General features: G+C 48.2%; 1 protein-coding gene across 3 annotated transcripts in view; it reads left to right on the top strand.

Annotated features, from left to right (window-relative positions):
- IFT140 (intraflagellar transport 140) overlaps positions 1-13,693 on the top strand; it is a 69,650-nt gene that overhangs the window by 2,073 nt on the left and 53,884 nt on the right. For 2 of the 3 annotated variants that reach the window (XM_006174047.3, XM_032460093.1), the window contains exons 2-6: positions 2,045-2,222; positions 4,967-5,188; positions 10,782-10,903; positions 11,067-11,209; positions 12,931-13,106. In XM_006174047.3, the coding sequence (XP_006174109.1) occupies positions 2,076-2,222; positions 4,967-5,188; positions 10,782-10,903; positions 11,067-11,209; positions 12,931-13,106 (810 nt within the window). In that variant the 5' untranslated portion in view covers positions 2,045-2,075. The remainder of the gene's footprint in view (positions 1-2,044; positions 2,223-4,966; positions 5,189-10,781; positions 10,904-11,066; positions 11,210-12,930; positions 13,107-13,693) is intronic. The other variant, XM_014562824.2, reaches the window with a different exon arrangement.

Here is a 13,693-nt window from a genome sequence, read left to right as displayed (position 1 = left end):
GCCCTGACCAGTGTAGATGCCCCCTAAGTGCTGTGTGTGCAGGAGGCCTCCAGATCCTGCCTTCTCCCCTGATCCCAGGCCCCCACCCACCCTGCTCCTCCTGCCGGTGCCCAGGTGCTCTACCATGAGCCCTGAAGAGGCTCTTCAGTTTGTGGTAGTGAGTTTAGTATTCAGGGTCTATGTTCATAAGAAAAAGATAAACATTTGAAATGTGACTGTACCCACGTGCCTTCTAGCTTCTTGAAGAACCGGTTTCTGTCTCTAGACCCAACCTGGCTTCCTCTGATACAACTATTGTTAAAAGCAAATGGCATAGTCCATTCCCTACTCTAGTGATAGAATTTTGCAGGTGCTGGATAGTTTTTTTTCCAAAATTTGTTGTGGTTAAATGTAGATAATATACAATTTACTATTTTAGCCGTTCCTAAGTATATACAGTTCAGCAGTGGCATTAAGTACATTCATGTTATTATGCAGCTGTCACCACCATCCATCTCCAGAATTTTTTTCATTTTCACACACTGAAACCCTGTATACATTAAATTCTAATTTCCCAGCCCCGCCTCCAGCAGGCTGTGACAACCACCAGTCTACTTTCTGTCTCTCTGTGACTGACGATTCTAGGTACCTTGTGCAAGTGGAGTCATACAATATTTGTTCTTTTGTGTCTGGCTTATGTCACTTAGCATAATGTCTTCTAGGTTCACCCATGTTGTAATGTGTCAGAATTTCTTTCCTTTTTAAGGCTGGATAATATTCCATTGTATGAATATACCACATTTTGTTTATTCATTCATCTGTCGATAGACATTTGGGTTGTTTCCACCTTTTTGTTCTGAAGGATGCTGCTATGAATATTGTGTTCAAATAGCTGTTTAAGTCCTTGCTTTCAATTCTTTGGGGTATATATCCAGAACTGGAATTATTGAATTATGTGGCAATTCAATGTGTAATATTTAGGGAACTGCCAAATTGTTTTCCGCAGCATCTGCACCATTTATACTCCCACCAGCAATGCACAAGGGTTCCAATTTTTCCACATCCTCACCAACACTTTTTACTTTCTATTTTTCTGATAATACCCATTTGATATTACCCATTTGAAGTTGAACAGTTTTAAAGATAGCAAACTAACTCACATATCATCTCTTCCCTGCTAAGTGGCCTCCCCAGACTGACTCCAGGATTTGAAAAAGTGGGCAGTCATCAGACTGTCATTCCATTCTCCTTCCCGCCCCTCCCACAAAGGGACAGTGTGCACATCTTTTCCAGGAGAGAAAGAAAGATTTTAAGTTCATGTAACTAATGAAGTTCTATTTCTACTCAGTTGCTATAGTTTTGCTTTCTTGACTCTCTGACAAATGAGTCCTTTTGCTGCTGCCACCTAAGTGGAAGGGAGAGGCAGCCTGAGTTTTCATGCTCTCTCAGAAATTGAAAAAAAAAAAAAAATGAAGGAAAAAAAAAAGAAATTGAGCACTAGGTTTTCCCATACATTTCTCTTTCATGAAGCAGTTTTCTTTCTTTTTGTTTGAAAATTTTGCTGAAAGAGGAGCTAGAGAAATATAAATTGTCCTTATTATGATTGGAATAAAAATGATCAAGGAGGGTGGGCATAACTCAGTGGTGGAGCATGTGCTCAGCATGCACAAGGTCCTGGGTTCAATCCCCAGTACCTCCATTAAAAAATAATAATTAAAAATAAGTAAATAAATAAACCTAATTACCTCCCTCCCCACCAAAAAAATTATCAAGGATTACACATACAGCCTAGGCCTCAGGGTTTTCTTTATTGTCTTGACGGCAGTATGTGTTACTGTTTTCCATCATGCCAGATATAATCCCTTGCTTCTAATCACATATTTTTTTTTTCCCAGTGAAGATCTCTTCCACCTAAAATTGCCTGCATCGGTCTGAAGGGGCATTTATAAGTTGTTGAGTGTCTTATGCTTGTAGGTTTGTGATGATTCTGTTTCCTAATTCTCTGTCTAGTTGTTTTGTTTGTCTTGTTGAAAACCAACAGGACTTGGTTGTTTTTCCCCTGCAGATTTCAGCCCTGACCAGGTCTGAGTTTCATCATGGCCCTCTATTTTGACCACCACATAGATGCCCCAGACTCAGTTGGATCTCCCTCTCACATCACTTGGCACCCTGTTCACCCATTCCTGGCAGTCGCTTCTGTCAGCATGACCTCGGGTGGCAGTGTGGATATATACCTGGAGCAGGTGAGTAGGAAAGAAACAATTCTGACTTCAGTGGCCTCTGGCTCTTGTCTCTCTTTTGTTCTCGTGTGTGTGTGTGTGTGTGTGTGTGTGTGTGTGTGTGTGTGTGTTCTCACTGAGGCCAAATTCTCAATATTGTAAAAGCCCTATTGTGTGAATAATTATTTTACCCCTGCTATTTAGTCTGGGAGATATATTTAGGAATGCTTAAGACAGATTCCACAATCAATTCCCAGTCCCCAACCAGAAATGGCCCCTCAGTGTCATCTGTCCATCCTGATCCAGCCTCCTGTCAGCTCACATTGGCTATTTGACACTACTCGTTTCCAGTAGCTGCCGTAACAAAAGACCACATATTGGGTGGCTTAAAACAACCAAAATGTATTTTCGCGTGGTTCCAGAGGCCAGAAGTCTCGCACAAGGGGCGAGCAGGGCCTTGCCCTCTCTAAAGGCTCTAGTGGAGGATCTGTTCTGTGCTCTGTATTCACTTCTGGTGACTGCCAGCCATCCCCAGTGTTCCTCAGCTTGTACCTGTATCACTCCTGTCTCTCCCTCCATCATCACACAGCCATCTCCTTTGTGTGTCCATGTCTCTTTCCTCTTCTTATAAGGACACCAGTCATGCTGGATTAGGACCCACCCTCGTGACCTCATCTTAACTTGATCATCTGCAAAGACCCTATTTTTAAATAAGGTCATATCACAAGTACCAAGGGCTAGGACTTCAACATATTTTTGGGGGTGCACAATTCAACCCATAACAGAAACTTTCTAGAAGCTCCTGAAACCTCTAGCACTACCCTCCCAAATTTTTGTGTACCTCCTGCTTCACCAAGAAAAACAGATTTCCTTCCCTACTCACCCCTCCACCCTCTGCAGTCTCGCTGTCACCCCGGTAACTTCAACCAAGCTAGAACTCATCAGCAACATCTGCATAACACACCCCATGGGTCCTTATCCACCCGCCATCCCCTCTCTGCACGGTTCACACTCTTGTGAGGTCCTCCAGAGAGCACACCTGGAACTCCAGGGGGCTGCCCTCCCCCCTGCCTCCTCCAGGCCTCCCAGCCATCCTCTTCCAAACCTGACTGCCGTCAGCTCATCTCAGAGCCTGTCCAAGCCCTTTCTCCCTCTGTCTCCTCCTCCTCCTGAGACTGGTTACTGTATCAGCAGATGACTTACTGGCCTATGGCTCTGGCCCGTAAGTACCCCTCTGAGCTGCAGGTGTAGGAATCCAGCTGTCCATGGGCTGTCTCCTGGGTGTTTTAAACAGACCCCATTGTCTACGTGACCAAAAAGAGACTGAACTTTGCCCTGCTCATGCCCTGCCCCACATTTCCCTGCAAAGGCTTAGTGTTGGGACCTCCTGTCTCAGTGAAAGTCATCACCCTTAGTCCAGGTGCCTAGAGCGGGGCCTGGGAATGACAGTGACTCCCCTCCCCTGCCTTGAACCCACCACCAGATTTTTTTAGTTTACCCCTTTTCCTCTGGCAAACCAGCACAGCGTCCTCCCTGCAGCATCCCACAACCCCCACCCAGCAGCAGAGGCATCTTTTGGAATCAGAGATGGAATTGCTCCCTACTGCCGCATTGCTCTTTCGGTGAGGACAGAAATCCCAGACGGGGCCCCAGTGTCTGCCTCACGTGTGGTCTCCTCCATGCTGCAGACACATGGGCCTCCCCCCTCACCCCTCCCACTGTGCCCTCCACCTGGGACACTCTTTCTTGACCTTTTTGCCTAATTAGTACCTTAATCCTCGAGTTGAAAGAGGCTCAGTGGGCACTTCCTGAGGAAGCTCTTCCCTCATCACCACGTGCACGAGGGCAAACCCTCCTGATGTGCTCACTGTGGTCTCCTCTGGGACACAGGCCAGTCTTTGGCCCCAGTGCCACTCACAGTGTCACCCAGCTGTTTTGGTGTATAGTCCTCCCTTTTGGGAGTCACAGAAATCTCCAATATGTATTAAAAATTGCTCTTTAAGATAAATATTATTAAATTCCAAAATAATAGCATTTTTAGATACAATTTTAACATTTAGAAAACTTAAAATAGGCCATGACTGTCACTATGGCTTCCTGTGTTTCTAATTGGCACAAAGAAAGCTTTGAGATTTTGAAATAATGATTTATTGGATGATAATGAGGTCACAGAAATAGCAGATATAACTGGAGATTGCTAGAAAGAGCTCAGTAGAAGTGCTGAGAACAAACTGAATTAATCTCTGAAAACACACAATTTATACCATAAAACTACTGCCTTAGAAAATTCTAGAAAACACAAGACTATATAAGCACTTATTCCATTAGCCGTCAGAGCAGTGACATCATCACACATCATAGAGCTTCTGGAAAACTCCACCAAATACTCCTGAGAGAATGAGAGTTAATAAGACAAAGCACATCTTTGAATCATTCTGAAAATGACCTTGGCCCTGCAGACCCCAAAAAGGTCCTCAGGGTTGCCTAACCGCACTTCGAGAATCTTGGGTTGACCCACTTCACGTGCTGGCCCACCACTTGTTTTTGTAAGTAAAGTTTTATTGACAAGCTGATCAGTGTGGTCAGATGAATGTTTACCTTATGCTTTCATAGCTCACCCAGGCAAGATTGATGTTTCTATGAAAATTAAGTAGACTATTTCCTTAATAAACAGCTCTTTATATTTTGTAGCCAGTGTCATTCCACTGACTGGGTTCTTAGAGTATCTGCCACTCCCTGTAACCAGGGCCTTACCTCATCTGTCGCAGGGTGATCATGTGCCAGAGACACATATGGAGAGGGCGTTCCGGGTTACCTCCCTGTGCTGGCACCAAACGCGGCTGATTCTGGCTGTGGGCTGGGAGACAGGAGAAGTGGTCGTGTTTAATAAGCAGGACAAGGAGCAGCACGTGGTCCCCCCAACGCACACTGCCGACATCACCATCCTCAGCTGGAGCCCCAACGGGAACTGCCTGGTGTCGGGGGACAGGGTGAGCAAACACGCCGCGATGCCAGTTTCACACCTCTGCACTGCCCTGTCCATGCTCTCAGGGACCCAGAAGGCCATAAAAGACCCAATTATTAGAAATGTGTGGTTGCCAAATTCAGCTGATATTTTACTTTATTTATTTATGGAGGTACTGGGGATTGAACCCAGGACTGGGAGCATGCTAAGTATGGGCCCTACCGTTGAGATATACCCAACCCCCAATCTGTAATTTTTACAACGAATGTTTCCAGGTAACTGCATTCATAAAGATGGGTTGGTGCCTCAGGTATTGCCGCCTTAATGGTGCCCCCGAACCCTCACTTCCCTGAGTGCTGCATCATTGCCCGGGAGTCCCTGGTCCTGTTCGTCTGGCCTGGGGCTTCCTAAACAGTTTGTCCCCATGGGACACTTAGTGGTGTCCAGAGATATTTTTTGTTGTCACGGTGGTGGGGTGGGGGCTTCTACTGGCATCTAGTAGGTGGAAGCCAGACACAGTTCTACAATGCATAGGAGCAGACCCCACAGCAGAGAATTATCCAGCCCAACCTGTCGAGAGTGCCCAGGTTGAGGAACCTGGTCTAGACCTAATTTGACTCACAAATGATAGCAGAAATTTTACCATGTGTTTATTTTGCATGTGTAAGATAACACGTTTACATTTTCAAAGTTCAAAAAGTATGAAGAGGTGTATATACTGTGAAAAGACACCCCCCCCAGCCCGGCACCCACAGCTCCCTCAAGTCCCTCCTGAGTTTCTTCAGGTACGCACAGGAACGCACAAATGTATTCTTTCCCCAGCTTCCAATTTTGAAACATTTCAAACCTTTAGAGGAGTTGAAAGACTCGTGTGAGGAACACCTACGTTTGCTGCACGTGGAGGCTGTGGTTGTTAACGTTCTGACTCATCTGCTCTCTATATATCCCTGTATTGTTGCCCTGGATATTTGAGAGTTTGTCGCAGACGTCAGACTGCACCCATAAATGCTTTGGCATCAACCCCCTAAGAGCATCAGCACGTGTGGCTGTCACACTCAGGAGGGGTTAGTGTGCAGCGGTATCCGCTGTGCAGTCTGTTCCCACTTCTCCCACTGCCCCCATGACATCTAAGCAGATCTGGCCCTAATCCAGAGTCCAGTCAAGGACCTCACATTGTGTTTGGCTGTCACTTCTTTAGTTTCCTTTAATCAAGAACTGCTCCCTGGGGGGAAGGTATAGCTCAAGTGGTAGAGTGCATGCTTAGCAGGCATGAGGTCCTGGGTTCAACCCCCAGTACCTCCATAAAGAAAGAGAGAAATAAGAAAACCTAACTACCTCCCCTCAAAACAAATAAAGTGCAAAAAAACAACTACACTTCAACTTTTTTTAATTAAAAAAAAAATTCCTGAGGAGTCCAGACTAGTTATTTTGTAGACTGTCCCTCGGTTTAGGTTTGATTGTCTCCTCATGACTGCCTTTCAGTTCAGCATTTTTGGCTGCAAGTTGCACACAGAGGCTGTTGACTGCTTCCTGCTCTCCTCTCCATGCAAGCAGTGCCATGCCCTGCACACGGCTCTGTTCCGGCTCTCACTTTCTGTGGTATCTGCAGACCTTCCCGCCATAAACACAGAACCTCCTGGTTCTCTTCCAGCCTGTTCTTTGTCGTATGAATGTGCCGTCGGTGACCTCCCCAGCCCCAGTCAATAAATGGTTTCCCATCTTTCACTGAACAGTGACCCAGCAGCTAACCTCACGCTTCTGTCGTTCTGCTCGTGTGAAAGTTTAGAGAAATCCCTGGAGGTGGGAGACCGGGTCCAGGGTGTTTGGCAAGTGTTCCCGAATGTCCACAGATCCACTAGCTCAACCAACCCATGAGCACATTTCCCCACAGAGTGTTGTATACAGATTCAGAATTTTGCCTAGAAAAGTGATGTCTCAGTCGTGTTCTAGTTTGCATTTCTCTTGCTGTTGAGGTTGAATATTACTTAGAAGAGCTTTTTATCCTTCCTTTCTGTTCATATCACTTGTCCTCTATTCTATCTGTTTTTGTTCCTTTTTGGTGGATTTTTCTTCAATTTTTCTGTTCAGTTCCCACCCAGTGGCATTGCCCTGCCCCCAGGGTCTTACTTCCTCTGCCCTCTGTCCCACCTCCCTGATGTGGAATGCTCTGAAAATCCCCTACAGGAATAAAAGAATTCAAGATCCTTGAATTTCAGTATTCTCATCTTGACTGTATTAAGAAACAACCAACAAAGTAGATGACTGTGGCATGAAGTGAAGCCCAGGTGTTTGCTGACCAAGTCTTGGAGTCAGAACATTTATGAACAGAAATACCTAGTCCTTCTCTAAGAAGATCTCAGATCATGCTGGTCCTAATTTAATACTGGACTCAGGCAGGAAGAGAAATAATAACCAATGAACAAACACTCTCAGGGCACCAACCTCTGAGATGCCTTCTCCGCAGGCTTGGCTGAGGGTCTTCTCCACTCTTCCACCAGAGACCCTGCTTTGCTTAGAGTGCGTTTGGTTACAGGTAAAACCAAGCAGACGAGCTGAGGTGGGAAGACACATAGTTTGAGGCAATTGGACTATCCCCTGGACTCTAGGGACAGGAGCACAAGCTGGCTTCTGGAACGTCTGGAGCCATGAGTGAGGTGTCTGCTGCCAGCTTCAGCCTCTCGGTACTACTACCTGCACAGCTATCTCTTCCTGGTGCCATTCCAGCATGAGGCCGAACCCCTAGCTGCCAGAAACAAAGGAGTCCATCAGTTTCACCCCTAAAGATGCCCCGTCCTTCCTTCTCTGTCTCAAGTCCAGCTCAGGCCACATCCCCACATGTGCAACCACCCTCAGGAAAGGGAGGAGGGGCAATCCCTAGAAATGGACACCAGGTAAACACTAGGTCAGTGGAGGAGAGGGGAGGGTGTTAACATGGACCAGTTCTCATTTCCCTGGTGTCTACCCACTGGGCACAAGCCAAGGGTGAGAAGCAGATGCACCTGCACATTAGAGCATGTCGGTTCCTAATTTCTGAGATAAACTATCGAGGAGCCAGTCCTGTGCAGTGACTGTGCATCCCGATAGTCATATCTGCAACCTGCCTTCACACCAGTACGTTTCACTCCTGCTCCGCACGGGGGCTGGTTTTCCACCTGAGGGTGAGATGCTCTCACTTTTCCTTAGAGTCCCACTGTATAAGGTTCTGCTGAATGAAGTAACATGGAAGGAATGGCAGATGGCAAAAAGACAGCTCTGACCACAAAGGATTGCCCCACAGGAGTAGTAAGATATGCAAAAACTACTGAGAATTTAGAGGGCGGCGAGCAGGAAGCTCTGCGCAGACAACGCTCAACTGTTTGTCTGCTCTGCTTGGCAGTTATATGTCTACCTGGTTAACTAGAGACCTAAGGTAGCCTCCTGCAACTTCCCCTCCTCGTGTGTCTGTCCTTGTGTCAGAACAGGGGTCTGCAGTCATCTGACTGAGCAAAAATCACTGCTCCAGGGGCCCAGGGGCTCTGAACACTTGCATCCTTGATGTCTTCCCCAGAGCAACAGCCTAGGAATCTGGGCGTGCTAAGTGTGTATGGTTCTGTTCAGGAACCTGAAAGGTTGTCAGTTAGAAGCTTGTACATGCTTATAAAATATAGAACCAGTTTTTGTGTTAAAGAAATTAAGTGCTGTATGATTGCATTTGATGGGCAGAGAAGAGGACCATCCCCACAGGTGCTGTGTGCACTAAAACAGATGGGGCCCTGCTGCAAGGTCCTCTCAGGAGGAGGCTGAGCAGCGGTGGAAGGAAACCTCACTTATGTCCTTGTGTGTGTGGAGCTCATTGTGCAAGCAGTATTTTTTAATGTTCTTTTAAAAATAACTTCTAAACACAAAGAAACCAGTAATGTTTTTATTCTTGTCTTTATCAAGCTGGCAAAGTCAAGAAAAATCTGTTTAATAATATACCGTTCAAATTCTATGTGTACTTGTGTTCCATACTATTTCTGATCATACTTTTCATAGAGGTTCACTGTACAATTTGCTTTTTAAGGCTGACATTATTTGAAAATCATATTTTTACATACAATAAAGTGATGTTACCCAGCATGTGAGGATACTGGAATGAAAGCTGCTTGAAAGAAGGATGGGCAGATGACTTCACTGTCTATTAAAATGCCCACTGATGCCCTGAGCAGGAAAGATGCCTTGAGGAACACTGTGGCATCAAAGCAAAAGAGCCGCAGGTTTTAATGGAAACAGTGCCATTTGGCAACTTCGCTCCTGTCCCCCTCAGAAACCCTCCTGGACCAACTCTAGGGGCATAATCTCCTTGACTTGAGCTTTCCCAGCACTTGTCTGTGCCGTTGCCTTGAGATTTTGAGGACTTCAAAAGTGAATATACAGTACACATGGCTTTCAGATCTTGGCTTCTATTGGTTTCCTCCAATAAAAGGAACCAGGGCTCCCTGGAGAAATGGCTGATTCTAGGACGGGGGCAGGACCATGCTCCCAGAGAATCTGGTGGTGCCAGGAGGAAAGGAGTTGCTCACAGAACCCACAACACCTGGTGCATCACAAGGATGCAGGAGCAGCCGAGAGAGCTCCTGGTGGCCAAAGCTGGACCATTTGTGCATCAAAACAAATACAGTGATATCGGGTTATAACCCAAAGCAGAACATAAATATCCATGAGTCCATATTGATACAGATCTGTGATTTAATAAATCAGAAAGTGGTGGAGAAGAGACAGATCTCGACAAATGATCTATGGAGACACTGCGTCCTCAAGGAAGTGAGCCATGACTCCCCTCTCCTGCATGTGGGCTGTGCAGTGACTTCCTTCCAAACAGGACAGGCTGGAAGGGGGAAAAGAGGACAGTGAAGAAGTTCGCAGACATAATCTTAGCCGGGAGATCAGAGTCACTATCAGCAGAGCAGTCCCCTGATAGATGTGTGTACAACAGCACTTCACCTCTAGTTTTCCTCCCAAACCATGCCGTCAACAATGAGGAAAACCTCAGACAAATCCTGCGGGAGGGACGTTCTACAGAATCCCTGCCCAGTCCTCCTCAGCACCGTCAAGACAAAACCAGGAAAGTCTGAGACACTGTCCCAGCCCAGGGCAGCCCAGGGAGGCGTGATGCCCAGATGTCTGTGGGGCCTGGATGGGGTCCCGGGTCAGGAAGAAGCAGGGAGATGTGAAGAAGATACCAACTTTAGTTAGTACAGCGCACCAGTTGGCTCACTAATTTGGAGAAATGTAGCATAGTGACATTAGATCAATAATCGGAGAAGCTAGGTGTTGGGTATAGGACTTCTCTGAACTGTCTTTGCAACTTTTCCTTAAATCTGAATCTATTCCAAAATTAAAGGTTTGTTTAAAAAACTGAACGTGTGACACTGGTTTATCTTCAGGGAGTAAAGTTGAGGGGGGGCACATAGGAAAGTTTCTGGTTCCTTCGTTGAACACTTTTGAATTGTTTGACTTTTTCATGGCACACGTGTAGGAGCTTTGTAATTTAAAAGTTAAAAAAGGAGTAAGCACACGTGTTGCACAGTGTAACCCTGCCTTCCACCAGTCACCCCATAAGAACGTGCTTCCTCCCTATGTGGTGTTGGGTCTTCCAGCTTGGTGTCCTGTTTTCATGGAGGTTGGACCAAAGGGGTCGCGTCCAGGGGGCACCCCTGCTGAAACACGAATACGGGAAACACCTGACTCACTGCATCTTCCGGCTCCCCCCTCCCGGCCAGTAAGTAGCGCTCATGTGGCGGCTGGTGTCTGCATCCTCGGAGGGGCTGGCGGGGCGGTGTCGTGGCTCCTGACGCTGGGGGAGGGGGTCACTTTGGTAGTTACACCACCTTCACGCAGGGAGCAGGAAGGAAGCCTGACTTCACTGTCCCACTTGCTTCCAGGGACCTTGTTCAGTTGGCGAAGGCGGCTGTGAGTGGTGACGAGAAGGCCCTGGACATGTTTAACTGGAGGAAAAGTGGCTTTGGAAGTTTCCTGAAAATGAGATCTCAGGACGGCCTCTCATTCTTTGTCAGCCTGACGGACGGTGAGACTCGGGGTGGGATTCTGGGACACTGGGATTTCAGGGTAGCTGAGAGAGATTAAAAACAAATGGATGGTGTTTCTGCATAAAATCACAGGCTGGCACTCCCAGAGGGACATGTAAGCCAGCTTCTTGTAGTTTTTTTCCCTGATATCCAAAGAATGGCTTCACTTTGACCCGACTGAGACAAATGGAACTTTATTGGCGTTTGAAGGTTTTTCATGATAAGGTGGTCAGTGTGCAGCACCAGACGGGACAGACCCCTGGTTGCGTCCTGTTGTCGAGCCTGTGTCGTCGTGGGGCACCGCCTCATGCTGGGTGCTCGGCTCTGCTCTGGGATGGGATGGGAGCAGGACATGCTGGCTGGGTTTGCTTCCAGCCTGCAGATGTCAGTGCCGTCTGTCCTGATTTTGACACAACTTGTCCTTAGCGTGTGTAGTGAGGCAGGCGGCCCCACAGCAGCTGATAAACACAACATGAAGTTCAGGGAAATAGTCTTTCACATTCACAAGAGATGTGCTCAAGTGCGTGTCCACTGCGGGAAAGAGGCTGAAGAAGGGCGGCTGCACAGAGGTGATGAGGTTCGAGGACGTTGTCACCATGTAGCTTAACCGTGACAAGTGACAACTGGGAGTGGCTGGGGGGCTTTTGTCTATTTAAAAATAAAGAAACCTTGCGTCTCTGGAGGTAAGGAGATGCAGCTGCAGGAGGAGACTTGGATGTGGCCCCAGGAGGAACATGGAGCGGGCCCAGCGCTGTTGGGGTGACTGGGAGGGGAGACCAAGGGCCAGGTGCCCTCAGGAAGGAGAATCGAGGAGATGGGGTGGGAAAGACACGCAGGAGATGCTGAGTGCACAAAGGTGTGTCCACCCACCCCAGGGGAGGGGTGGGGCACTGATGAGCCCGGCTCCGTAGTAGGTGTCAGAGCGTCCCCTCAGTCAGGAGCAGTGCATCTCAGTGGCTAATTAACCCTCGTCTTTAATGCATAAAATGGGCCAAATTACAATACCTGCCTCAAGAGCGCACTGGAAATGATAGCAGACTCAAGCCTGTCACAAACATGTGCTGAGTAAATACCATGTATTGTTATGGTTCACTTCTAGATGACCTGGACTTTCTCAGCTATCCATTGGGACTGAGGTGGGAGGGGTCCAGAGGGTGAGGAAGCTCCTGAGGGCAGCGGAGATGAATCACATCTGAGACCTCCCGGAGGTCCCACCCTCTGTGCTCAGAAGCCTGAAGAGGACCCGGGAGGTACACGAGGGGCAGGCAGGCTCAGTCAGGGTCCAGAAGTAGAGGTCCAGCCCAAGAGATGCCCTGAGGCTTAGATGAGGGCCTGTGGAGGTAGGCAGAGTGTAGACAAGATGTTGACCAATGCAACGTGGGACAGAGGGCACAGGGTGGCTGCAGGAGGGGTCACAGTTGAGGGCCTCAGCATACAGCTGATAAATGTGCACTTCGTGTTTGAGGACCAGGACAAACGGTGTGGAGGAGGCGAGCCAGGAGGATCGGAGCCCTCTGAAGTGGTGGGGGGAGGACTGGCAGGGGTGCTGGGGTCAAGGTCAAGGCTGAACTGACCAATGAGACAGCTCATTTCAGAGGTGGCTGCCTGTGAGGTCACGTGCCATGTTGTTAAAACGTTGCATTTGTAAATGGTTATAATGAAGGTGTTTTATTTGAAAATGTCCCTAAGTGGACAGAAAGGACTGACCCCTTTCCCCCAGGGACTGTGCATTACGTGGACGAGAAAGGCAAGACGGCCCAGGTGGCATCGACCGACAGCTCCGTCCAGATGCTGTTCTACATGGAGAAGGGAGAGGCACTGGCGGCAGTCACAGAGAGCCTGCTGCTGTGCCTGTACATGGTGACACCCGACGGCAAGGCTGAGGAGATGATGAAGGTGCGTGGGGCCGGGGCCGGGGTCGGGGTCATCAGCTCCTCTTGCCAGCCTCACCCACCCCTTGGCTGAGTTAAGGAATCCGTATTTCAGGGCTGCTGACAGAGCTTTAGTACCTCATTTATCATTCACAGTAGGGGAGCCGCCGAAGGAAGAAGCCTTCCTAGAGCAGCGGGAGGAGGGGTGTGGGGGGCCCTGGGTTCCCCATGCGGTGGGGACACAAGGGCAGGGAAATCCAGCCACGTGCAGACTGCATTCGAGGGCCTGGGGGGTTGTCATCAGTGTCTCTTCCATGACACAGCCGCTGGCCCACATGTGCGCGTTGCTTTACCCAAGACGTGGGTGACAGTCACAACTGAGGATGCCCTGCTGTCCCCGAGGGAGCCTCTTGCTCACTCACGGGAGGATGCCCGGAAGTGCCAGGGTGTTGGGTCCTGGTCTCACAGTGCCTGCAGCTCCCTGAGGACTGCTCTCGCCACCCTCCTGCTTATTTCTTGGTATATACCGGAAGATTCCATGATTATCAGAGGACTGTGAACCTTCTCTAAGATGCTCCTGTAGATCGCGGGGGGTCAGTGTTTGTGGGGTCA

Source organism: Camelus ferus, chromosome 18 (genome assembly GCF_009834535.1).
Source record: "Camelus ferus isolate YT-003-E chromosome 18, BCGSAC_Cfer_1.0, whole genome shotgun sequence".
Lineage (NCBI taxonomy): Eukaryota > Metazoa > Chordata > Mammalia > Artiodactyla > Camelidae > Camelus > Camelus ferus.
Note: the sequence above shows the minus strand (reverse complement) of the source record. Positions and strands in the feature narration are given on the sequence as shown.